Source organism: Hipposideros armiger, unplaced genomic scaffold, assembly GCF_001890085.2.
Source record: "Hipposideros armiger isolate ML-2016 unplaced genomic scaffold, ASM189008v1 scaffold_204, whole genome shotgun sequence".
Classification (NCBI taxonomy): domain Eukaryota; kingdom Metazoa; phylum Chordata; class Mammalia; order Chiroptera; family Hipposideridae; genus Hipposideros; species Hipposideros armiger.
Window position 1 is genome coordinate 2,372,016 of NW_017731554.1, and position 26,654 is coordinate 2,398,669.

The 26,654-nt window shown below is 39.8% G+C and overlaps 1 protein-coding gene across 5 annotated transcripts in view; it reads right to left on the reverse strand.

Annotated features, from left to right (window-relative positions):
- Positions 1-26,647, reverse strand: part of PPP2R1B (protein phosphatase 2 scaffold subunit Abeta) — a 39,364-nt gene extending 12,717 nt beyond the window's left edge. For 2 of the 5 annotated variants that reach the window (XM_019653634.1, XM_019653631.1), the window contains exons 1-14: positions 26,501-26,647; positions 25,582-25,672; positions 25,073-25,173; positions 21,201-21,433; positions 20,749-20,896; positions 15,088-15,243; positions 14,759-14,873; positions 14,233-14,303; positions 13,749-13,883; positions 12,789-12,962; positions 9,827-9,887; positions 6,747-6,901; positions 6,233-6,375; positions 5,767-5,858 (exon numbers count right to left, since the gene is read on the reverse strand). In XM_019653634.1, the coding sequence (XP_019509179.1) occupies positions 5,767-5,858; positions 6,233-6,375; positions 6,747-6,901; positions 9,827-9,887; positions 12,789-12,962; positions 13,749-13,883; positions 14,233-14,303; positions 14,759-14,873; positions 15,088-15,243; positions 20,749-20,896; positions 21,201-21,433; positions 25,073-25,173; positions 25,582-25,672; positions 26,501-26,614 (1,789 nt within the window). In that variant the 5' untranslated portion in view covers positions 26,615-26,647. Of the gene's footprint in view, positions 1-2,728; positions 5,363-5,766; positions 5,859-6,232; positions 6,376-6,746; positions 6,902-9,826; positions 9,888-12,788; positions 12,963-13,748; positions 13,884-14,232; positions 14,304-14,758; positions 14,874-15,087; positions 15,244-20,748; positions 20,897-21,200; positions 21,434-21,601; positions 21,668-25,072; positions 25,174-25,581; positions 25,673-26,500 lie in introns of those variants that run through there. The other 3 variants (XM_019653632.1, XM_019653630.1, XM_019653633.1) reach the window with 3 other exon arrangements.
- Positions 26,648-26,654: the final 7 nt, after the last annotated feature.

The window sequence follows — 26,654 nt, forward strand, 5'->3', positions numbered from 1 at the left end:
GGGGGGGAGACTGAGGTGTGTGGCTTCAGGGCAAGGGCTGCAGGATGGTCCCATTTTCCCTGGTGGGGTCCTCCCCTCGTGTAGCCCACAGGTGGGTGCCATCTTTAACGTGGCGAGCCCTTGTGCTTACGGCCAAATCTGAATCTGATTGGCCTGGTGAGCTCCACTGCTCCACTCTGCTGACTCACTGGGCCCCAACCCATCCAACACTGGAAGCACTTTCTCACAAGCAGCCAGCCTTGCCTGCATTGCACTCTTCTTGGAAAACTATCAAGAGTCTGACAGGCCCCAGGCAGACGGCAACTGGCCTCAGTGTGCTGAGACTTTTGCTGAGTAGCAAGAGGCTCAGCACTGGCACCAAACCAGAATTTACATTAACCTAGTGACCACAGCTCGTCCCACTCTAGTGATTCCCTGAGAGACTGCCTCACCCAACTTGCATACACAAGGTTTTATCAGTGACTGAATCTTAAGGGAACCAGCAGATGGCAGCTGGTCTTGGGGTGTCCTGGTTTTTAGTGGAATTACCCTAGGCCCAATACTGGTGGCAGCCATCCTCGGTTCGCATTATGGCTTCTCCCACGCACCTCCAGATTTAGCAGACAGTGAACAAATGATGATTGTGTTGTAGCTCCTACCAGGTAGCCCCTGGCTAATCACAGGCAGTGGCTGACCTGGGCCTGCACCGCAGCCACTCCCGAGAAGCCCCAGAAACAACATACTTGGAGGTTGGCTTCAGACCACAGCAGAACACCACCCAATTGGCCCCACAAGCAGCACACACAAGGTTATCAGCTGATTTCTCAACAGAAACTGCAGACCAGGATACACACAAAATGTTCAATGTGATGAAAAGCAAAGGACTACAACCAACACTACTCTACACAGCAAGGCTACCATTTAAAATAGAAAGACAGGGGCCGGCCAAGTGGCACATTGGTTAAGAGCTGGCTTGGGACACCAGAGGGCCCCGGTTCGGATCCCATATGAGGGTCAGTGACACTGCCCTCTACAGCTAAGATGCTGAACAACAGCTCAACCTGGAGCTGGGCTGCTGTGAGTCACCAGCGAAGGCGTAGGCTGCAGCCCCTGTGGCAGTGGGTTGCCATGGGCTACCGTGTGTAGCCAGCAGCTAGCGTGAGCGGCCAGCAGCCGCAGTGAGCGGCCGTCCAGAAGCCGGCAACTGATCTGCCTCGCCCCGGGAAGAGCGCAATGATGGTGCCAACTTGAGCCAGTGAAGCAACGTCCTCCACAACTAGACTGAAGAACAAAAACGACAGCAACTTGTCTGTTCTCCTTCCCCCAATTCCCCAATAAAAATCTTTTTAAAAACCAAAATAAAACAAAATAGAAAGACAGATAAAGAGCTTCCCAGACAAGAAAAAGGTAAAGGAATTTATAACCACCACCCTGGTATTACAAGGAATGTAAGAGGGGCTTTAAGATGGGAAAAAAAAAAATCAAAATTATGAATAAAATGGCAAAAGCTACATATCTATCAACAATTACTTTCAATCTAAATGGATTAAATGCTCCAATCAAGACACACAAGGGATGAGTGGATAAGAAAACAAAACCCTTACATATGCTGCCTACAAGAGACTCACTTCAGATTGAAACTCACAGACAGAAAGTAAAGGGATGGGAAAAGATACTTCATGAAAATAGAAACAAGAAAAAAAAAAAGCTGAGTAGCAATACTTATACCAGACAAAACAGACTTTAAAACAAAGGCTATGACAAGAGACAAAGAAGGACCCAGTAATCCCACATCCTACTTCAGGGTATTTATCTGAAGAAACTCAAAATGCTACTTCGAGATGACGTGTGCATCCATATGTTCATTGCAGCATTGTTTACAATGGCCAAGATGTGGAGGCAGCCTGGGTGTCCGTCAATGGATGACTGGATAAAGAGGAGGTGGTACATGTACACAGTGGAATATTGCTCAGTCATGGAAGGGAATGGGTTCTTGCCATCTGCAGCGGCATGGATGGACCTGGAGGGTGTTGTGCTGAGTGGAGTGTCAGACAAAGGCAGATGCAAAGTGATTTCCCTTACATATGGAATCTAAAGAACAAAATAAACAAAACAGAAACAAAGTCATAGATACAGAGAACATTTGGATGGCTGTCAGATGGGAGGGGGATTTGGGGATGTGGCTGAAAAAGGGGAAGGGATTCAGAAGTACAAATTGGTTGTTCCAAAGTAGTTACGGGAATGTAGCATATAGCAGAAAAATATAGTCAATAATATCGTTAATAACTATGTATGGCATCAGAGGGATTCTAGATTTGTTGGGGTGATAGATGGTGGGGTTTGAGGGGCAAGGTGAAAAAGGTGAAGTATTAATAAGTACAAATTGGAAGTTACAAAATAGTCATAGGGACTAGAGTCAATAATATGGTAATAATTATGCATAGTTCCAGGTATGTACTAGACTAGTAAGAGGGATCATTTCTTAAATTATGTAAATGTCTAACCTCTATGCTGTATGCCAAAAATTAAAATAATATTGAAGAAAATAACAGGAAAAAAAAGCATTAGAACACACCAAAAAAAAAAAAGAAAAAGAAAAAGAAACCACACATTAACCTGTTTATTCTTATGAAACAGGATGCATTTTCAAGTTCATATCTTCTTGGCAGCACAGAAAAACAAGATCTGGTCTCTTAAACCTGTGAATGGTGAACCCCCTACAAATTGTAGAAAGAAACACTAAGGTGAATTTCATTGTCGATGAAACATTTTTATTGACACATAGGTTTGTATATTTGCCTCTGCTTCACTTTCCTAAGCAACCAAACAACTGATTTAAACTGCCTAGGATGAAAAAGTTATACCAATATACACTTGAGGCAACTGTACAAATCTAAGTGGAATTGGTGCCTAAGATGATGGACTAAAGAAAGGTCACATAAAGCTTATTTCTTAAGAGCAGTAAAATCCTTTCATTGTGTCAGTGGGAGAATGTAATGTAGTCTGGTACCTTCGATCACTTGTTCCATGAATGCAACATATCAGAGGACAGGTTTTAGAAATTCATTAAAGGCATATTTATTGAGCACCTATTATGTATACCAGACACTGATCTAGGCGCTGGCAATACAGTAGAAGGCAAAACTTCCTGCCCTTACATAGCTCCTGGAGCTTACATTCAGGTAAGTAAACTAAACCATGGAGAAAATCACCAAGTTATGAGCCAAAAACCTCCTCTGAGCAGTAACAAAAGGGATTCCCTGTTTAATTCAGAAAGAAGCAATGAAGTCCCTAAGGAGTCACTTAAGAAGGCACCCCCTGCTGAGCTCCATGACCCATGGCTGAGAAAGCCAGCAGCTCCCCTGTACCACAGACCTAGGGCCAAAGGTCAATCAATACACAGGGCTCACAGGGAGGTAGGGTACATAAGGGCATATCCCAAAATTAACAGCATTTCCTACCAAAGAGTAAAGCAACGGTTGTGTATATTTGTTTCAAGAATTGACAATAGTCTCTCAAATACAAAATTCAATGAAGAGGAACACAACCTACAGGTAATAAAAAAAATAAAAAGAACCATGAAACAAATTAAAATGTTTACAACATAATAGTTTACAATATACAATGAGAATGTAGAAATGATTTTTGCTTAGGAAAACATTTAATCTTTCACCCAAAAAATAACAGAAACTTCCTATAAGGTAATTCAGCAGTTTTAAATGCAGCCAGGTAATTTCTGATTTAAAATGTTGTTTTCCTAATGTAGGACAAGCTTGAAAGTAATTTGCTCAAACTTGGCTTTATGTACTGGTTTCATGTACGAAGTTTTACAGGCATCTTTGAGACTTCACAAAACAGAACAGGGTTCCCTGGGTTTAAAAGAGGCTGCGAATGGAAGAAACAATTCCAAAACCAAAACAGAAACAAGCAAACAAGCACAGAAACAAGTGCACAGAGCAGGATGCACTGAGAGAAAAATAAGCTATAATGAAACCTCATTAATTAACATTCATTAGGAACAAGGCAAGTTTGAGTAGGTGAAAATGTAAATAAATTTAGATGAAAAAATATTTAAATTCCCCATGAAATACAAATGTATATATTTCAGGGATAAAGAGTAAACTGAATGCATCTTTTAAAAAAAGGTGTGGCCTTATAAAAATTCTCATAAATGGTATTTTAATATAATTGAAAAGATTGGTTAGTGAATGGCATATCAAACTGGTAAAGGGTGTTTTTTAAAGGGAGCTGTAAAATTATTTAAGTAGTTCAGACCCAACAGGCTTCCTTACATACTATTAATTTGCTTCAGCAAACGCTCCCTTCAGCTTAACTCATTATCTTAAGTTCCAGGAGCAATTAATGAGGTTTCACTGCAATAGCACAAAAACAAAGATTTCATATGATAAGATTCTAGCATCACCCATACCAAAAAATGAGTAACTTCAGTTGGAAAGCTACTTCTCTACAATGTAGCAAGGACCAGATGTTAACACAGCTGGGAGCAGAATGAGGTTAAAAGCAGGAAAGCCTCACAGTGTTAGACCAGTCGTTCCTTTACTCATTAGAAATGCAAAACTGCTGTCTTGCAATGACACAGTAGGACTACTGATTAGGAAGCACTGAATTTTTAGTTTCTCAGGGGAGAGAAGTATTTCTGAATGCAGTCACAGTGGTAAGCTGTGGAAATTCAGTTCGGTTTCAACATCATACATTAGCAGCAAGATACATCTGTACTTCAGGTTTCCAAATGACATGACTACAGTCAAAATCAAGCAAACAAAAACCAAAACAACCAACACATGAACTCTGAGTTTCCACATTTCCTTTTCATGTACGACATTGATGCCGACCATCCAGGAAGATGTGTCTCCCAAATAGAGTGGTTATAAAATAAGTTATTCTAAACCACATACATTTAACTTTGGAATGATGGAGAGATACACAGATACATAAAAACACCAAGAGAATCACCCCACTCCATGTCTGGGTCCCAACCCATCCAGGCGTGGTCAGAAACATTAAGCGGCCAGGGCCTCATGAAACAGCAAGGATGCAGGAGCCCAGAAGGTGCCAGATAATTCATTAGGAGACAATCAAGAAATGATTGTACTGAATGTCAGGAATTGGTCACAAACAATAAGAATGGTTTAAACATAATTATCCCAACAAGGAAGACGAGTAAAAACAATCCTATTTCATCTTTAGAAAGAATCAAGTCTCGGAAATTTGATTTCTTTAAGTTGTTGCCATTTGCTTGGATGCGGTCTTGAAGGTTTTCCACGTTTTCTCCACCCAGTTTAAGAACACATTGACTAGAAATCTGTGATAAGAATTTAGTAAAGTCTTTTCCCTCCTGTTCCTCATCATGCCAACGCAAGCACTGGAAAATTCCAAACAAAATCAAGTTAGTGGTACAGAAATTTCATGAACTATCTATGTGAATATTAGGCACGATAATAATGATGCAAAAAGATGAGACTATGAACTTCTCATTGTGGTCAGTTTCTTTACTCTGCCAGGCTAATCAAAAGTTAAACTTTAAAAACTGATTAAAATCCAAACAAAATACTGCGTTCACCAATAAGAATCACATTCCTACCCAGCCCTAGACATGGACCTGAGAGATGGCACGCTCAATGATGGGCCAAGGAGAGAGGGGCACAAGCATTCTGGGAGCTCTCCACCCTCCCTGTCTCCCGCATTCTTATCGCCTTGCCCACTTAACATCACTCACACCCTGTCAGCCAAAGCAAAAGCTGCAAGGCAGAGAACAGAAGGACATACCACTTATAGCTTCCTGTGCGAAGTATTTGACATCCATGTCTTCATCTTGGCCTAACTTCTGTAGTACCGGCTTAACTTCCTCCTGCAAAGCGCTAAAATCCAAAAGCATTTTCTGTGAAAGACAGTCTTCTGGGCCAGAAAAATGCTTTATGGTATATATGCTCTATGGTAATTTTTAAAGTTTAAAATAAAAAAAATATTTTAAAACACCTATAACTTTGACAAGTACTAAATAATTTCTAAAGTGCTCAGGGAAATTAGCTTCAGACAGTGATCTACACATACAGGAGCTTAAATACAGAAGTCAGAGTAGACACCCTCAAAAATGACTGAATTACTTTATTTTCTTTAAACAAACCCACATCTTAGGTAAAATGAAAATCACTGAATTTAATTTTAGCTATCATTCCCCACTATAAGGTAAAAATTTAAATCCACTTTTAAAATAAGAATATTAAAATCTTACTCAGTATCCAGAATTGGTCCAATTTTCTGTAGAGATTTGGCCACATTGAAACGGACATTCGCTACTTGGTCTCCTGCCATTTTCAATACGATGGGCAGCATCTGCTTAGTGGTTATCTCCTGACCACAGGCTTCAGACAGTGCCTAAAAAAAGAAGGCACATTTAAAGCGCTTTCATTTTTTTAAATATCCCAAAATCTAAAAAGACAAATAATATTTAATAAGAAAGTAAACTGATCAACAGGAAAATGTTTCTGCTTTGAGCATCTAAATGGGGATACAAGGTACCATTCAAAAAACCCCAGAATTAGACCAGAATTCACAACTGACTTCACTATCATAGGTTTTAACATGATTTAAAACATTGACATTTTCTCTCATCTCTTAACTGTCCAAATTAATCAGTCTAAGAAACAAATTCCAAATAGAAGACAATATATTCAGAATTCAGAAACATAGTTCTGAATAATTACTTTAATGCCAGAGCATAGCAATAATAGCTGTGTAATACTTACATTAATGCAGAATAAAGTGGTCATTCTATGCAAATAATTAGGATCATTTGCCATTATTAATACTTTGGGAACGATGGTATTTTGGGCCCACTCTATACCAAACTTCTGAACTAGTTTCATGAGGTTGTTGGTGGCAGCTTCACGGATGGCATATACTGTAGAAGAGGTGAAAAACATATTGTCGTGCTGCTTACATTATAAGCATAACCTAGTCTACTCACTTCATCACCAAAACCCAAATTCCGCAAACACACTCCAAATTTAGCCATACTGCAATGGCAAACATGCTCAGCTACAACTTATAATATACTGGTTTGGTCTTATAGTTTCAAAATGTGTAGTATGTCTAAGGAAAAAAGGTGAGGAGCTCATTAGAGGCATGATTAATTAATTAATTAACAAATATGAGTGCCTACCATGTGCTATGTGTTACAGGAAGAATACATAAGGTATTTCCCCTCAAATATTATACTCTCTGTCAGAGAAATGAATGCTAAGGCACTCCGAGAAGTCACATTATATAAGACTGATTATAATAAAGTATGAAATTGTGTCGTCAAGACCGTGCGGGCTAGAGGAGTTTAGAGAAGAGGGAACAGGAAAGCCTGAGAAAGCTTTAGGAAACGGGAGGCCTTGCATTGGGCCTTGAAGATTAGAGAGGATTTGTGTAAACAGAGAGAAGAGGACAGGAATTCCTGGAAAGGGCAAAAAATGTATCCAATGCACAAAGGAAAGAACTGAAATCTAAAAATGTCAGGGTGGACAGTCAGGGTAGACAGAGCATCTTGAAAGCTAAACTTAGATGTTGTAAAAACATAACGATGGGTTTCGAAAGCAAAGTTGTGACCTGGTGACCAGTGTGGTGCTTTAGTAGGATTATTCCAGCAGTGGCAAGAACAGCTGAGGGGAGAAATACAGTGAGGAAGTGGTTTAGAGGCCACTGTGGTCATCTACACACTACCAATGAAAACTTCAGACCAACTTGCCTCTTTTCCCTTAAAAATGTTTGAGACATGTCAAATGTCTTCTGTGAATAAATGTACCTGCTTTAACATCTACTAATTCCCTACAAGACCATTCATCAAAGACATCATAAATCCAGATAAGAAAGGCCCGAACTACTACTATCTTCTATAGTCAGCACTGAACAAAGACAGGCCTGGTGCTACTTCATTTCACAGGTCCAACACAACTCAAAACTGGAGTGGGGGTGGGGTACTGACTCCTTCTTCTTCTCTCTCCAGGTAGGCCCAACCCTGCTGGGTGACAGGATGGACAAGAATAGCTATCTAAACCACAGCCCCAACCCTGGACAATTTATACAAAGCTTCCAGACAAGCAATAGCCAACTCTTCCCAGTCCATAGAGCCTTTCAGGCACTTCCATTGATGAGATCAGGCAAGAGAGCATAACCAAGTAACTATATATTACCAACATGCAACCTGACCAAAGTCTATGGGAGAATCAGTCTGTCAGTTTTATCTAGAAGCACTCTCTAAGGAGTAAACTCAAGTCAACTGTTTCCTCCACAGTACAGATTCTCTCCTTTCACATTCATAGTCTTCATCATTGGTACAACCTGTCTGCACCGCCTCCCCTAAGGAGGAAGTAACTAGAGTATATGTGTTCTCCTCTAATTCTGCTTCTTAACTGGCTTGAGATTTTTTCATCCTAACACCATTACCATAAGAAGGGATCTCACTACCAGAGAAACCAGAGGCAATGCACACACGTTTGGCTTTCACCCATTCCCTTAAACGCACTCATCTCTACTTGGCCAGATGCCTACTATGTTCTTGGCTCTTCTCAATTTTGTTGTCAAAAGAATGCAAACTATTCCCCAGTTCTGCCTGTTTTCGGTCCTTGTTTTGTCTCTCTCTCTCCTTTCCCTCTCCCCTCGAGGTCTGCCTGACTTGCAAGGTTCTTCTGAATGTCTAACACACTCTAGCTGCTCTTTAACTTTGATAGTTTTTCATTTCTCCTATAAAAAATAAATTCCCTTTCTAAATTCCTCCCCGTGATCAATACTGTCCACTCAACCATGAGAATAAGTTTCTTCCTTATACTTCTCTGGATATTGGAAGAAACTATAAGAGAAAGAGGAAGAAGTAATTAACTTACACAGAGCAATCCTACATAGAAAGTGTCAGGAATTTTAATTCTTTGTGGAACACTAGGACTTTAAAAGTTCCTCAAAAAAAATCTAGAATGCCAGCTTTCCAAAAAAGTATCGAATGACATTCTGGGATATGTCATTCCCACTAATGTTAAATATGTATCAGAAACAATATAAACACTTTTTTCTTAAAAAGAGAGGAATTTCTTTCCTATGATTTGTCAAACTTAAATTTCATTTAAAAAGAAAAAATTAGGCCATAAAAAGGGAAGAAAAAATAGTCTTCAGTCTAGCTTGAAAACATTGAAATTATCTACATTTAGATGCCTTTTTCATATCCCTCCTCTTTACACTCTTAACCATATGACCTCCCATATGATCCAAATATGCCCTTAATAAAACCACCGACATGTCCAAGCCGATTATCACCCCTCTTCCCAAATACCTAGGCATAAGCACCCAGAAGAACAGAGACACACTTATACATACGGAAGATGCTGTGGAACTGAAACAGGATGCCTACCATATCCATCAAAATATGAAACTGAAGGTCACAGGACATTATATTATGAGCCCCCAGGGACCTCATCCTACAGGTCTCAGACCACACTGAAGCTGCCAGTCTGGACCTGGGGCCTGGCACTGGACCTCACTGGTACAGAGGGCGCCCTTCCCACCCACCGCTGCCTGGCAGACAAGAGGAGACACACAGACCTGAGAAATTGTTTAATGGAGAAAATAAAATAAAGTTTAAGACAGAAGTAAACTGGCAGAAAACAGAAATGTCAAAATTGTGTTCAGAGGAAGCTAACTGGACGTTCATCAGTCTTTCTTCATCCCTACAATGGTAAGGCAAAATATCTGCTCATTTAGGATTCCTTTCCAAAAAAGAAATATATAAACAAAACACGATATGCGCAAAAACATGAGCCTTCCATAATAACCTGTTTTTAACTTTACTTACCATGATCCACAAGCCAGGCCATACATAAAGAATTCAGCTTTTCATCAAAGAATTCCACGCCCTATGGATACAGAAGAGTCCATTAATACACATCTCCAAAGTTTAGAAATCAGGATGGTCTATTTGTATTACACCAAAGTGACCTGAGAGCTAAAAAAACACACACAAAAAAACAAACACTTGTTTCCAAATAAGCTGAATTCATGAACCAGCCAGAAAAGGAATACCACGGCATTTGATTTACAAACTGTAAATCTATTTTATTGGATAGAAATCATAAACAAAGCAAAGCAAAGTGAGTGAAATGGCCTAGACCCTGCTAAGTGGGAGCGAATGGGGTGGCTAGGAGCCAGATACAATACTGCAAATTGAACAGAAAGAATGCAGTCTCCATATTATTTGTAAGACTGAATTACCCAGGAAAACACCTGTCGATAATACTGATAATTCTCAAAATTTTCCCTTTTAGGTTAATATCATAATAAATTATTAAGGATGAAGAAAATGACATCAAGAAGTAGAGATATTCTCAATTATAGAGCATTTCTGAGATGATGGGTGAAAGCAGAGGAGGGAGAATGAAGCAGGCACAAGACTACAGGTGACATGGCCCAGTATAGGGGCACAGATGGAAGCATCCGGCTCTCCCAGTTTCGCACTTCCTGTCATCAGGTGGCCCCTCCGGCACAGGCTGGGGACAAGCTCCTGTAGTTGATTTACACAGACCTGTCACTGTGGGGCTTCTGCATCATGTGGGAGAATGTGTGATATATGCTCTCCTAAAACCTCCATTTTGGGCTCTACATGTTTCTTTGCATCCTAAGAAGTCCCTGACCAGTGATTACCAGCCAGAAAAGGAATATTTTAAATACAAAGATGTAATATAAAGTTTCAGTGTTTTGAAAATAGTGATTTAACAGCATAAAATGGTTTTATAATAGATTATAAATGAGTTTTAGCATACACTTAGATTACCATGTCGGCTCTCAAAGATTTCATTTTCACTTTAGGTTATGCATTTTTCTTGAGTCCTAATTAACTTTCATTTCCTGATTTTTGTTATTCAATTTTACATTTACTCATGATGGCCCACAAGCCAGGCCATACAAAAAGTCATGAAAGAATTTTATAAATTGACTACCTAATATAAAAACCTTTACAGATAAAAAAATAAAGATAAGGGCCGGCCGAGTGGCTCAGTTGATTAAGAGCTTGCTCAAGAGTTTGAGCTCTGAGCAACAGCGGTTCTATTCCTGGCCCAAGCTGAGCAGCCGCTGAGCTGCCAACAGGTAGCAGGACGGCTCAGCTAAAAAAATATATAAATAAAATAAATAAATAAAGATAAAATATATAATACTAACAAGAAGTTGAAGTTGTATAACAAAATGTTCATGACCGCCGCATGTCACCCTTGCCAGACAGAGAAGTCACCATCTGCCTTGCTTCCATGCTCCTCCATAGAGCTACCAACCTTTGCTGACCTCCCAGGTCTAAGAGGAGCAGAGGTTAAAAAAATAAGTCCTTAAATTCACCTTCCCTTCTGACAGTTGTTTCAGTGTTTAGCAAACCAGTTAGCCACTGCTGCTTTCTACTCTGGCGAGGTGACCCACGACAGTCACCAGTGAAGAACAGAAGGTAAACCTCAGCACTTGAGAGTGACAGAGGGAAAGGAGATGACAACATGACTTCATCTGACCCTTTTAGCTATACAGTAATGCCTTGGTTTGTGAGCATAATTCGTTCCGGAAATAAACTACTCGTATTGCAAGACACTGCTTGTTTACCACGTTAAAATGTATTAGAAATGTTTGCTCGTCTTGTGGAACATTCACAAACTACGTTACTTACAATCCAAAGTTTTACTGTATGTATACTGATATCTTTGGCATTCATTTTGAAGAATGGGACATTTCAAATTTTATAAAACATTCAATGCCACAGACATGCACAAGATGCATTTCATAAACTAAATATACCAAAATTAGCAATACAGATTCAGTGGTCCAAGAAAGGAAAAAATAAATCCCATATGCTATGATCTGAAAGGAATGGAAGTGGGGGTGAGAGAGAGAAAACAAACTGCAGTACAGTAATGTTAGCTGTAAGTTGACATGATTTTATGAGCTTTCTCAAAAAATATTAGGTATTCATGTATCCAATATTCCACAAATGTTAAGGGCCTGATGAATGTCAGGCACTATAATAGGCACCAGAAATAAAACAGTGAACACAGTTCCTACCCTCAAAGAGACACTTGTCCATCTCTCCAACTAGATTTTAAAAGACAGTTACAATACACTGTGATAAGCTCTACCAACAGGGTAAGGGTATATCAAACTCAGAACTGTCTAGGGCACCTACTGAAAAAGAAAGAAAAGGATGAAGCTGTAAAACCCAGCATTGAAATTTTCATGAACATGATATCAGAGGGAAAATAATCATGAAACTCAAACAACATAATTTGATAAAGTAGACTCCCGACAAAAGACTAGCATTACAAACTTCAATACTCCTTTTCTAGTCTGATTCCTCAACTCCCTTTAACTAGAATGTCGGAAAAGTAGCAACCAGGAACATTTTGATCAGGATACAGGGAAACAGGGGAGCTGCCCTGAGCAAAAATCAAAGTTGACTCATCTCGAAACCATATTCTCTTTTCCTCTCAGTTAAATATTCCTTAAGTCACAGAGACTTTAATAACAAAATCTATGTCACATGTACCAAGAAACTGATTACATTCTTCTATGGCTTTGCTTTTAGGTGGTGGTGAGGTGCAATGTGTTTCTACAATCCCTTTCTGTTTGAGTTAATGCATTAATGAAAATGAAGGCCATCCTACAGGCACTAGGACAGGCCACACTTCGATGTGTCTAAATGAACACAATCATACAAGTTCCTGGGGCCTCCTCCTTGATGTCTGGTAAATGTGCCATCCCTCACTTCATGGAGCACTCATACTCACCAGCTGGCCCGCCAGCAGTGGCATGTACTCAATGATGGCCAGCCGGACTCTCCACTTGGCATCTTCAGCCAGCTCCACGATGGCAGGAAGGAGAGACTGAGAGAGCTGACAGATTCCAATCACTTCATTTACACAGTCCAAATTAGAGATGATATTCAAGCGAACTTCAGGACACTGCAAGTACACAAGCCCCAAAAGAACACATATAACACCAAGTTCTCTGCCCAGTATTTTACTGTTGTCATAAAGTAAAAAAGGCTAAATAAAGTTTAAGAAAGTACTGACTCAGGTGAAAAAAAGTATAGTCTTAGTAGAAATACTGAATAATGAGCACACAATTCAAAGCACATAAATGTAACGGATCTTAACCAGACGTTTCAATGAAAAGTCTATAGGATCATAAAGAGCATACATAGGCTCTGGAGTCAAATTACATGCATTCAAATCCCAGATTTGCCATTGCCGAGAATTTGGGTGAGTTATTTTATCTCTTTGTGCCTTGGCTTCCTCATCTGTAAAAGGGGATAAGACCTGCCTCAAAAGATTGTTTTGAGGATTACATGTAATAATACATGCAAAGATTTATGATCATGCCTGGCATATAGTATTACTCAATAAATATTAGCTATCAGTCTAATATTGATGTTATATTTAAATTTAATGAAAGAAACTTTTTGAACAAAGATATATTAAGTTTAAAGAGAGGAAACCAGTGCATATCAGCAGAAATCAGGAAGAGAATGGATAGACATTTTAAAGTCCATATCAATGGCTCCTTATGCCCGTTTCTTGGGAAATATGCAACCTCATACTCAAACACAGAAATTGTCACTGCTTTAAAATAAGTTACTTTTTTAAAATCCCTTCATCCCTGTTTTGGGTTCTATTTTAGTGAAACCCCAAACCAAAACCAAACCAAATCACCAACTATTAAGCAACAGAATTTATAGCCAGACTCACCTCATCCTTTAACTGAGCTAAAAAAAGAGGCAGAAGATGTTCAACGGTATTCTCTTTGCCCAAAATGGTAGACAATCCCATAATTACAGAAGCTAGAGCCGATTTGACATGTTGATTTGTATCAGATACTAATTCCTAAAATTAAATCAAAATTAAAAGCCTTTCTTTTTTGCAAGATAACAGAAACTTCCATACCATTTCCCAAGGAATTTAAAAAGACAGCACTATTTCAATATTGATTTAGATGATGTTCCTCAGACCATCTGTCAGATAACATAAACCTATGTACCAAAGAGCATTTTACAATTACAACGCACTAATAAGCAATAAATAACGGTGTCACACATTAACATATCTGTCCCATTCATCCCTTGTCCACCTTTAAACTCAAAGAGCTTTAAAGTAAAACAAACAAAAAAAATAACTGAGCTAAGGTTTGCCTCCATAAAGGGGAAAGTAAAACAAAAAATAAAGTTAAGTTTACCTTTATATAGGGCAGAATTTGATTCATAATAACGGTCTCTCTACCTTCAATGGGCAAGTTCTCACAAAGTTCTAAAATAGATGAAAAAAATAGAAAATAGAAAATAACAATGCTTACATAGAGCCATTCATAAGGAGCCAAATGAAAAAATTTAACCAGGTTTATCAACAGTTTAAGTTAAATCAAATCATATGCTTAAGCAAATAAGCTCAAAGGAGGAAAAATGGCTCTTATTCTAAATGCCCTTTTTTGTCAATCTATATGCCATAGTGTATCACACCAATTGTATCACACACAACCTGAAAAGGCTTTTTTTATTTTTTTTTACAGAAACAAGATAAAATGGCTGTCTGGCCATAAATCTACTTCCATTATAGATTTCTATGATATTGTAACATTTCCACACATTGAAATCATTTCTATTAACTTGAAAACATGTTCTAGAACAAACATACAAAATTCACTGACATAAAGCAATGCACCAAAATAAACGACACATGCTGCAACATAAATTGAATGCCTTAACCTTTTACTTTGTGGGCAGCAGCTGCTCGGACTTCAGCTTCACAGTCTTTGAGTAGGTTCTGAAAGGCGGGGATGAGGTCATTTAGGGTGATCTTAGGGCCCACAGCTTTCTGGAGCTATAAAAGAATTTGTATAGTTTTAATGTATACTAACAAAATATTACTATGAACAATACAAAATAATATAATCTTCAGGTACATATTTTTTTCACAAATACTTCAGATCCAGAATTAATTCTGAAACTTTTGGTACAACAGCAAGTTTGTGGGTTTGGGTTTTTTTTTTCTTTCTTTCTTTATTACTTAAAAAAGGTCAGTGCAATCTTTTTACCTCTGAAAATTTGTCAGCTACCATATAGCGAACTCGCCAAGATTTATCTTCCACTGCTTGTCGAAGTGTAGGCATCACCAAAACCTCAAGGTCATCCTGAGACAATAACTGGGCAATACTGACACAAGCTTCCACAGCTAGGAGGCGTACTGAATCCTAAAGGCACAACATTCTTTGTGTTAGACAATTTACTGACGGCCAGACTGCATGGTGTGGGGCAGTGCTATAGGTATCAGTTTAAAAAAAGAAAGAAAGAAAAATGCAGCTTCATGTCTTTATGTTTTGAAATAGCTGCCCCCTTGGCCTGCAATGGCATGTCAAAGCCATAAAGATAGAGGCCACTTGTTCTATGAGTGAGCAGCAAAATAATTACGTTGGCTGGAGTACAGACTTTTCATTAAGGAAAATGAAATAAAAATGTAAAGATAAGTGAAAAAACGAGAACATTTTAATGATGTCTTCAAAACCTCATTATATTAAGTGGAGGGATAAAAATGAAACCTATGTTTGTACAAGTCGCTTATTAACAGTTCAGAACATAGAAAAGAGACTAAGGATAAGGGAATCACTTTTAGTTTTCAAAATAAAGGTACCACCCCCACCCCGCTTTTCGACAGTTCACTTTATACCACCTTCACTTTTACAAAAGGCCTACATTATCAGTACCTGTTTTCGCTACCCAAAAGAAATCTGAAGATTTTCACTTTTACAAAAAAAAAGGTGAAAAGCAAAAATAGCATTCAGCCATTGTTTGAGTCATTATGGAGGCAGTGCGTCTCCCGAACAGCAAGAGTGGCCCTACCAAACTCCTTCCCAGGAACTACACTCAGTATCTCAGCAACAAGCCGCAAAAGCTTTGAACTGTGTCTGTGAGCATCGTGCTTTATCTCAGTTTATGTATCTGTTAGCAAGCTGTGCCCTAAGGTAATTGCTTCTGCACTTTACACCATTTCAGCTTATGAAAGGTTTCATAGGAACGCTCTACTTTCAGATAGCAGGAGAAATCTGTACTCAGTTTGAAAGGGGAATAATAGGAGTTTAGGAATGAGATGATGACTTGGAAAGAAAAGCAAATTAAAACTAATAAAAAAAATGTTGGATTTAAATGCTGAGGATCAAGAACAGAATAACTTTGATGTAGTGAAGCCTAGAAAATTAGACCAAAGAAATTAGAAAGATATGGGATTAATGAACTCAGCTTTTGAAATGTAAACTGCGAAGTGTCAATGCGATACTTATATATCCTTTGAGCAAGTGGAAATATACAATTAGACAAATCAATGAGAAATTAGGAATTGAGACTAGAGTTGAGAATCACAAATATGTAAAGAGAAACTGAAAATATGTAAACAGATGAGCACCAAGGGGAACAGGATCAAGTTTTAATAGTATATGCATATCGATATAGAAATATATAATTAGGATATTTTATATATATATAACATACATGTATGTCTATGTATATATGCACATATACACAAGAGATAATAGTGACTCGCAACTTTCTAAAATATTACAAATTTCAAAAATTGTATAAAATCAACAATAACTTACTACTAAATGCCCAAGACACTCACTCCTTTATCCAAATGAACCATCTAAAAAAGGGAGAACTATGTTCTTGGTAGTAGCTACAGATATTTTTAGATTTCAAAAACAATGCTAAATCAAGGGACTACTCTCACCTATGGAAATATATACCAATAAATACTTGTTAATCAGTTACTTCTCTTCCAGTACTCCTGATTTTCTCCCCTATACCTGCTCCTCCTCCCAGAATCTTCTCCGTCTCAACAATGACTCCACCATCCACCCAATTGCTCAAGACAAAAATCAAGACCTTCTTGATGTCTCTCCCCTTATCCAATCTAATCATAGTTCACTAACTCTACCTCCAAACCTATCTCCTGATTCTCTTAATCGTCACTATACCTCCTTGTTCACCGTGTCTTACCTGGATTATTCACAAGTCTCCTAACTGGTCTTCCTGTTTCTATTCTCGCCCCTCACTTTACAATTTAGTTTCCACCCAGAAGCCAGAATGATCTTTTAAACATGGAAGCTACATCAAGTCCCACCCCTGCTTAAATTCTAGGTGTATTGTCATTGCACCTAAAAAAGAAAATCTAAACTCTGTATCCTGGCTTAAAGGCCCTCCATGACCGGGCCTGTTTTTCTTCTTCAACCTCATCTCTTACCAAGAGTCCCTTTCACTCACTATGTTCTAACCATAGGGTCTTTACACTAGATGTCCTCTCTTCCTGGAATTCTCTTTTCCTAGAGCTCTGACACTTTAGGAAAGGGCATGGCTGGCGTTTTTCTTTGTCTCAGTTTACATCACCTCTTCACAGTCCTTCTCTGACTAGCCAATCTAGAGAAATGCCCTATAATAAATCACTCCCTATTATGTTATCCTACTCTATTTTCATCATAGCATTTATCCCTGATATTCTGCTTATTTATCTGTTTTCCTTTGTTAAAATGTAAACTCCATTCCAGCAGGGTCCTTGTATGCCTTATCACTGTATCCCAGCACTAGAACAGTGACTGCTATGTAATAGGTACACTATAAATATTTTTTTCAATGAATGAATAAGCCAGGAGCAGCAATTCTATCAGTGGTCGAAAGGAATACACATACACGTATTTTACAACTAAGCACTTAATATTTTTTTGAGCATCAATTGCTAATACTAGACATTACATGCCTCTTGATGGATGAAAAGTACACCTCACTATGAAGTGATCTTATCATCCCCAAAATATCAACCTAAATCTCAATGAGCCTCTAGATCAGGGGTGGGAGAAAAACTGGCCAAATCCAGGACACAGCTAGTTTTTGTAAATAAAGTTTTCACTGGAACACCGCCAAGCCCATTAGTTTACAATTATGATGCTTTTGTGCTACAACAGCAGAGCTCAGTTCTTACAACAGAGACTGTCTGGCCCACAAAGCCAAATGTATTTACTATTTGGTCCTTTACAAAAAAAGTTTGCAAAAGCCCCACTCTAGATTCAACCATCATTTTGCAGGAAATAGAGAGGACAAAAGAAAATGTTGAATTATACTATAGGAAATGTAATCAACAAAATCCCAAACGAAGATTCTAAACCTATGCTGTCCAATGTGGTAACCACATGTGGCTTGAGTACTGGAAAAGTGGTAGTGCCACATGTTCAAATGGTAATTATTTGGGGTATACTGGGTTAAATAAAATATATTATTACAATTATTTTCACCTGTTTTTTTCTTTTTAAAATGTGACAACTAGAAAGCTTAAAAATAATAGGTAGCCTACAGTTCTGTTGGACAAGTGCGGTTTTAAACTATAACATTTGAGTAATAAAAGTGCCAAGAGAAGTGAGGAGATGGTTACCATAAAAGTCAACATACCAGGACAGCCAAATGGCTCAGCTGGTTAAGAGTTGGCTTAAGAGCACAAGCTCTGAGCAACAGAGCCACCAGTTCTATTCCCACATGGGCCAGTGATGCTGCACCCTAGCTAAGCTGTCTCTGAGCTGTCCCTGAGCTGCCAACAGGTGGCCAAATGGCTCAGCTGGTATAAGAGCAAGATTGCCTGTTTGATGGTGGGCACAACTAAAACTGAACTTGGCACCTTGAGCTGAGCTGCCGCCTGGATGGCTCAGTGGATAGAGCGTGCGCTCTTAACAACAGGACTGCTGGATCGACTCCCACATGGAATGGTGGCTAAGCCCACATGCAACTAAGACTGAACACAGCACCTTGACTTAAGAGGCCACGAGCTGCCAACGGGCAGCCAGATGGCGACTGGTGCCCTCCACAACGAAGACTGAAGAACAACAACTTGGCTGGTCCCCTCCCCCCATTCCCCAATAAAAATCTTCAAAAAAAAAAAAAAAAGGTCATCATCATACCTAGAAAACATTACGTTAAGTGAAGTAAGTCAGTCGGAAAAAGGCAAATACCATATGATTTCACATATATGTGGAATCTAAAGAACTGAATAAAAGAGCAAAACAAATAGAAATAGTCTTAGAGATATAGAGGAAAAACTGATGGTTACTGGCTTGGAGCGGGGTAGGGATGAGGGAGAAAAGGGATTAGACAGCAAAATAGGTAACTACAATATTACCACAGGGATATGAAAGACAATTTGGGGAATGTAATTAATAATGTAAATATTTTATAGGGTGTCAGATGGACACGTCTTATTAGGGAGACCACTTCATGGACAGTGTAGAGGTTTGACCACTGCACTGTACACCTGAAGCTGACGTTGAATATTGTTTATGTCAACTATAATTTAATATACATATATATATATATATATATATATATATATATATATATATATATATAGTGTTGGGATGTGGAGTATAGTGTGGGGAGTGAGCCAATGGAATTGTAACAGATGTGTATAATATGGGGAGCAGTGAGGTGGTGGATTGCGGGGTGTCACTTTATGAGGGGTAAAAAGTATAACCATTGCACTGCTTTGTACACCTGAAACAAAACAAAACAAAACAAAATCAAGATAAAGTGTTAGTCTTAAGTGGGTAGGGAGTGAGGAGTGGTGAATGGAGAGGACACTGTGTTTGGGAGGGAGTCCGTGGAGGGCTTCTGCGGTAGCAGCTATCAAATTTCTGTCTCCTTCCATAGATGACAGTTACAAGATGACATTACCTTATAATAATTCATTAAGTCGTCTATTTTGTGCTGTTTTCTATATGCTATTTTAAGAAATTTAAATTTTTATTTTGAAAGGAAGGTTTAAGATCTTTAGATTTAGAAGTTAAAAATGAGACTATCAGTATGTGCCTGGTGCTCTTGGTCCTGTTCACATGAAGTGATTCTAGGGCAGACACTAGGCAAATTAGAAACCCAAAAGGACTCTTCTGGAGTCCAGAATGCTGAGGGCTGACCCTCTGAAGCACTGTACAGAGAGGCAGTATATGCAGCCGTGAAGGCTGTGAACTCTGGAGCCAAACTGCCTCGAATCCTATCCCAGCTCCACCACTGCTAGCTATGCGACCTTGAGCAAGTGACTTCAATTTTTGTGCCTGTTTCCTAAAATGTAAAATGGGGTAGCTACCTCATGGAGCTGTTGTGAGAACTGAATTACTTCATATATGTAAAACCACTTTAGACAAGCGGAGATAGATTAAGTACTTTATTTAGGTGCCTGTTATTGTTATTATTATTGTTATTTCTATACCAAAGAGCTCTAGATCCTTGGATTTAAAATTGCTATTCTTCGTAGTCATCCTATACTCTTATACAGAGGACTCAAAGGGTCAAATAGTTTTCCTAACACATGCTATGCTTGTTATCTGCAAGTCGAAACTTCCAGGAAACACTACCCTCCCTTATGACAATCCAGCATACCATGGGCAAAGCACACCAGCATACCCTTCATGCAGTTTTGATCTTCGTTTCTAATTATGGCTCCCATTTCCTGACTTCCCCTTAACAGCTGCTAATATAAGAGAAAATCATGGTCTGATTAAGAAAGAAATACAAAGACACTGAGGTGGGTCATATTAAACTTTATCCAAGCCAGAATTAGGTATTAATTTTGCAAAAAGAATCCTAACTTGAGTACCCAACTCCCCAAAGAAAATTTTAAAATATTAGAAAGGAGCATATCTGTGTACCTTAAATACTAAGAGTTAACTTACCTGTTCATCTGAAGCTAGATTAGTGAACAATGGAACAATTTCGCTTTTCACACTGTCTAATTCTAACACTTTTGCAAATTCACCCAATTTGGAAGCAGCAGCACGGCGTACCATTGGTGTATCATCTGAGCACAAGGAACGGAAGTACCTGGAGCAAATAAAATAATGAGGGCACTTTCTGTCAAACACCACTGATTACCCCCAACACACACACACACACACACACACACACACGTTTTAGAGGTTTTCTCTTACATACATCAGTGATTAGGCTTTAACTCATAGAAGTAGCAAAGATAAAACCACTGGTGTATTCAACTGCACAATAAAAAGTGATGTCATCAATCCTACTATCCTGGTATCAGCCACTCACTGCTAACAGGATAATGTGTAAATTGTCAGCTATGAGTTCCCAATAATCTCACATAATTTTTTAAAATATGATATCTTACTGTCTAATTTCTGCTTTGACAGCATTTGAGGCCCTGGGATAGCAAACGCTGAACAAACCACACGCAGATGTGCGAGAAGTGAACCAATCTCCACTCGCTAGGCGTTTCACCAGAGGTACAAAATGAGCTTCGAGGGCAACAGGAGTATGTTCCTGGGAGATCTGCCTCAGGGATTCCACAGCCTTGTCTCGAACCACAGTCTCTTCCACGGTTGCCAGACTTTCCAAAGGAGGCTGAATAGGCCAAAAACCAGAGAAGAAAACTTACTGAATCAGGTTAGACACAGATTCTCACCTTTTAAAGTGACTGAAGGGAGGTAGTACATGTAACCAGAATGTTAGCTACATCACACCAAATGGTTACTTTCAGTTCACACAGCGATAACATATGGCGTGTCCAACCTGAAGACACGACTTCTGTAGGACAGCCAAGGTCTCTTGTCCCAGATGGCAATTCCCAGATGGTGTCTACAAATGACACAGTGAAGGAGACTTGACATAACATTAATATTACTGTGAGCTGAATCACTAGGTTTAAAAGCTATGCAGCCAAATCTAGACAGGAGCATGTATATTTCCTTAGGGTAAATGCAAAAACAGGAGCAACACTGGGCACCACAATTACATGACATCTTGTCAGGCCACTCAGTCCACAGCCTTTGGAGTATTATTCTACCACTCCTGGAGGTGCAAGCAGCCCTTGTCCACTAGCTCTACACCATCAACTTACCCAGCCTATCAAAGGTTGAGTGCAAAATCACTGTTTTCAGAATACATCCAGAATCTTTCCATAAGCCAGACATATAGCAGCAGTTTCTAGCAGAACAATTAAGTGAAGAGTACAGAGATGGTAGGACTCCTTGCTTGCAGCTTTAGGAACACAAGAGACCAAAGGGGTTGTTCTGGACTAGGACCAGTAACTGACACTGACCAATGAAAAGTGAAAGCGGGCTGGTTCTTTCATCCTTATCCTTTCTGGGTTTATATTTGGTCAGGTAGATTCAGCATATGCCATGAGCTACAAATGCTAAAGACAAAATCCACATGTAGAACTGACCAAGAGAATAAAACAGAATTATAATGAGTCAAAGGAAAGAAGCGTGTCTACTTAACAATCTATTTCGAAAATCGTTTTACACAGAGGTAGAAAGTACTCAGCTTTCATAAGAGGTATTTCAGAAGCCCTTTGAAAAGATACTTTCTTACATGATCTGCCCTGCCTTCTGACGTTCTCTCATGCACTACAGGATAAGGCCAAGCTCCTGAGAATTGCATACGAGTTGTCTCCTAATTTGAACTCTGCCTATTTCTCCATGTTCTTTTCCTACTGTCCCGACCACCACTCCTACCTACACCAGCGCAGCAACACAACCTTTATCCAAGCTCTGAAACGCCACGTCTTTCATGAAGAATTATTGTTATATTCTAGCCCTGAGGATAGAGAAGAAACAGGCAGACAGGTTCCTTGCTCTAGTGGAATTTATACTCTAATGAAGGAAGACAGCTAATCAAGAAAACAATTAGGGGGCCGGCCGGCTGGTCGACGCAATTGGTTAAGAAAGCAAACTCTGAGCAACAGGGTTGCCGGTTCAATTCCCACATGGGCCAGTGAGCTGTACCCAAGCTGAGCTGCCGCTTAGCTGCCAGTGGATGGCAGGATGGCTCAGCTGGTGAGAGCATGTGCTCTTAACAACAAGGTTGCTTGTTCAACTCCCGCATGGGATGGTGATCTGCACCCCCACCGCTGCCCCACAACTAGATTGAAAGCGGCGACTGGACTTGGAGCTAAGCTGCACCCTCCACAACTAAGACTGAAAGACAACAACTTGACTTGGAGCTGATGGGTCCTGGAAAAACACAACATTCCCCTTCCCCAATTCCCCAATAAAAATCTTAAAAAAAGAAAAAAGAAAAAGAAAACAATTAGATGGTGATGAGAACCCTGCAAAGAAATAGAATAGATTGATACAATAAGGGGTGAAGGAGGTAATTTCAGGTTGGGTGGTCTTCTCTGAGAAGACACATTGAAGTTGATATTTGAATGACAGGGAGCCAGTCCAGAAAGCTCAAAAGAACATTTTATTAGAGGGAATACCTAGGTCAACAGTCTTAAGGCAATAATAAGCTTGGTTGATTTAAAGAACAGAAAGAAGACCACTGTGAATGGAATGAGGTTATCAAAAGGGAGCATAGTATGAGATAAACTCACAGAGACAGGTTTTATAAGCTAAGGGACAAGCTAAGGTAGGAATTTGGATTTTTTTAAGGGCAGGAAGTAATCTATCTGCAGGGTGAAGAGTGAACTGTAGGGGTGGGGTAGGAGGCAAGAGTGGCAGGTAACTAGTTAGAAAGTTACTGCACTAATCTAGAGGAAAGAGATAAGTACTAGTGGGCTGATTTAAAATCTAGAGAGAATTTATACATATTACTAATGGATTAGATGTGGAAAATGAGGGAAAGAAGATTCAAGAATGTCTTCTAGGTTTTGGCTTGTGTAACTGGGTAGATGGTGATGCCATTTATCAAGATGGGACAACTACATGAGAGGCATATTTTGGGGAGAAAACTGAGTTCTATTTTATGCATGTTAAATTTGAAATGCCTGTTTGACATCTATGTAGAAAAATAAAAAGCAGATATAGAGAGAGACAAACAGATATTTGTATCTATCTTTCTATATCTGGAGTTCCATGGAAAGGTTGGAGTAGAGACAGAAATCGAGTCAGCATCATATAGACAGTATTTAAGTCTTTAAGCATACATCCTTATCTGTCCAACTGTGGAATTCCTAGTCATCCTTCAAAGCCTAGTTCAGATGTCATCTCCCAAGAGGTTTTCTCTGATCATCCTGGATTAATCTCTTTCTCCTCTCTATTACTTGAGTACCTTGTATGGACTTGTATTTTTCGATCTAACACTGTATAGTAATTATTTGTTGACACATAAGGACGGATAACTCATTCCATTCACATTGGTCTTCTTTAATATAATAAACATTGTAACTTCAGGGCTTGATACAATAGGCTCTCAATAATTGTCAATTATATTGAACTGAACTCATCAAATTCACAAAATAAGTCAGAAGTAAAAGTTACACTTACAATCAAAGACAAAAAGCTAACAAATGTTTCCAAAGTCATGACATTACTAGATAAGAATTAAGATTTCCAGTTTCAGGGGGAAAAAACCATAAACAAAAACAATCAAATCCGTTTTTCTCCCAACCTCTAAACTAACAAATAAGTCTACAGCGGCAGACAAGAAAAGAAGGTCTTATATTTGTAGTCAGAAAAAATAAGAAAGGGTTAAGTCCAAAGTGCCTACATTATTTGTTTTCTCCATAGCTAACTGGGACTCTATAAAAACATCTGCATTAAAAAATACTGCAGGGCCGGCCAAGTGGCGCATTGGTTAAGAGATGGCTTGGGACGCCGGCTCTGAGCAGCAGGGCCCCGGTTCAGATCCCACATGAGGGCCAGTGACACTGCGCCCTCTACAGCTAAGATGGTGAACAACAGCTCGACCTGGAGCTGGGCTACCGTGAGTCGCTGGTGACAGCACAGGCTGCAGTGGGCTGCCGTAAAGCTACCGTGAGTAGCTGGCAGCCAGCGTGAGCGGCCGTCCAGCGACTGCCTCACCCGGGCAGAGCGCAATGGTAATACCAACATGGGCCAGTGAAGCGACGTTCTCCACAACTAGACAGAAGAACAAAAGGACAGCAATTTGTCTGTTCCCCTTGCCCGATTCCCCAATAATAAATAAATAAATAAATACTGCAGTGTGCCTATCACGAAACAATATGTCTATCACAAAACAATGTGTCATTTATACTGCAAAAGTATAAATGAAGGAAGGTAGGCAGAATATACTCACCAGCAAACAGTGGGCAAAGTCAGGACCTCCCACCAGGCCGGTGAAACTTCCCAGCTGCTCAGCAAGAGCTAAAAGTACTTCATCTTCATCATAAATTGTATCTGAAAATGACAACAACCCAGTACTCATCAACAAGAATAGCCGGCTCAGAGCTAGACACTCACACAAAACTAGGAATAGACTCAATATGTAACTAGATGGTCCTGTCACTATCCTAACAGCATTTTCTCCCTTCTCAATCAAAAGTCTTCCTTCCTGGATCTGTTTTACACAATGAATTAGAAATTCATAATCCCATTATCAATTACTTTCCTATTAGCTAAATAGTTAATGCTTGAATACGTCTGACCACATTACAATATGCTCTGTCCTGTTCCTTTTGCACAGAAAGCATCACACTCAGTATAGTACTTAATACTGTGGGTAACAGTATTAACTAAAAAACAAAGTTTTAAAAACCACTGGAAAACAGCAATGCCCATACCTTTCTTTAAACAAGATTCACATACCTGTAAGGAATGGCAGCAGTTCAGTTCTTGTCCTTTCTACTCCAAGTGCTAGAGCAATTGTTGATAACTTCTTAATACTGTTGAGACGGAGCTTTAAAAAAGGAAGTGGAAAGAACGAAGAAAACAGTTGTGATTTAGACCAAAGACAAAAGCTGCAAACAGGTGAGATAATGACATGATAAAAATGAGGAAAACCTTTAATTTAGAGCTTATTCTATGAGGATCTTCAGGAGCAGTGTAACACGGCTTCGTTAGTCAAAGGAAGATTTCTTAGTAGAAACATTCTGAAGGGCCCATTAGAGAAATGAATGAAAGAAAAATACAATAGCCAGGAAGTGAGACAATCTTAAAAAGAGAACTTTGGCAGTGGTGAAGCTGGTAAAACGGTTGACTGCAACTCCTGCCTTTTCAAAGAAGAGTTCCATCAGAGCTGATACACCGGCTCCCTCTAGGTTAATTAGCTATCCCTCTCTTTCCACCCAACAAGCCTGGCCAGTCTCCAAGGCAAGAGGGTGGCGTTCATTCACCGGCACATAAAAGGGCCCCTTAGCATCCTTGTAACCTGCTCCAGCCACCTCGCAGCCCGCTCAACAAGGGCTGCCCGCCCAGCTCTGGACGCGGCGTTCCCGCCGCACAACCAGAAAGGGGCGCCTAGGCGGGAAGCTGGTTCTCCCACAACCGCCCGGGTGGGACGCTCGGCCGATGCTGCAGGGGGCCCGGAGGAGGGGTACTGAAGAGGTCTAAGGGAGGGTCGGGTCGAGTCCCTCACCGGTCTTTCCCACCCTCTTCTTCAAGTTTCTACTCTTTCAATGTAGCTCTTTCAATCCCCGAGCCTCCCCTACTTGGGCGCCGGCCTTCCCCCTTCTCTACCACACGCTCGGGCCCGCCCCGCCTCCGCTCTCCAGCCCGATTCCAGTACCTGCACATCCTCATTGCGGAGTTCGTCAATTAAAACTGCAATCGGGTATAGTGAATCGTCTCCATCTCCGCCCGCTACCCCAGGGCCGGTCCCGGGCCCGGCCGCGTCCGCCATGTTCTTTCTCCTCCGCCGTGTCTCCGCCGCCTGCCCCGCG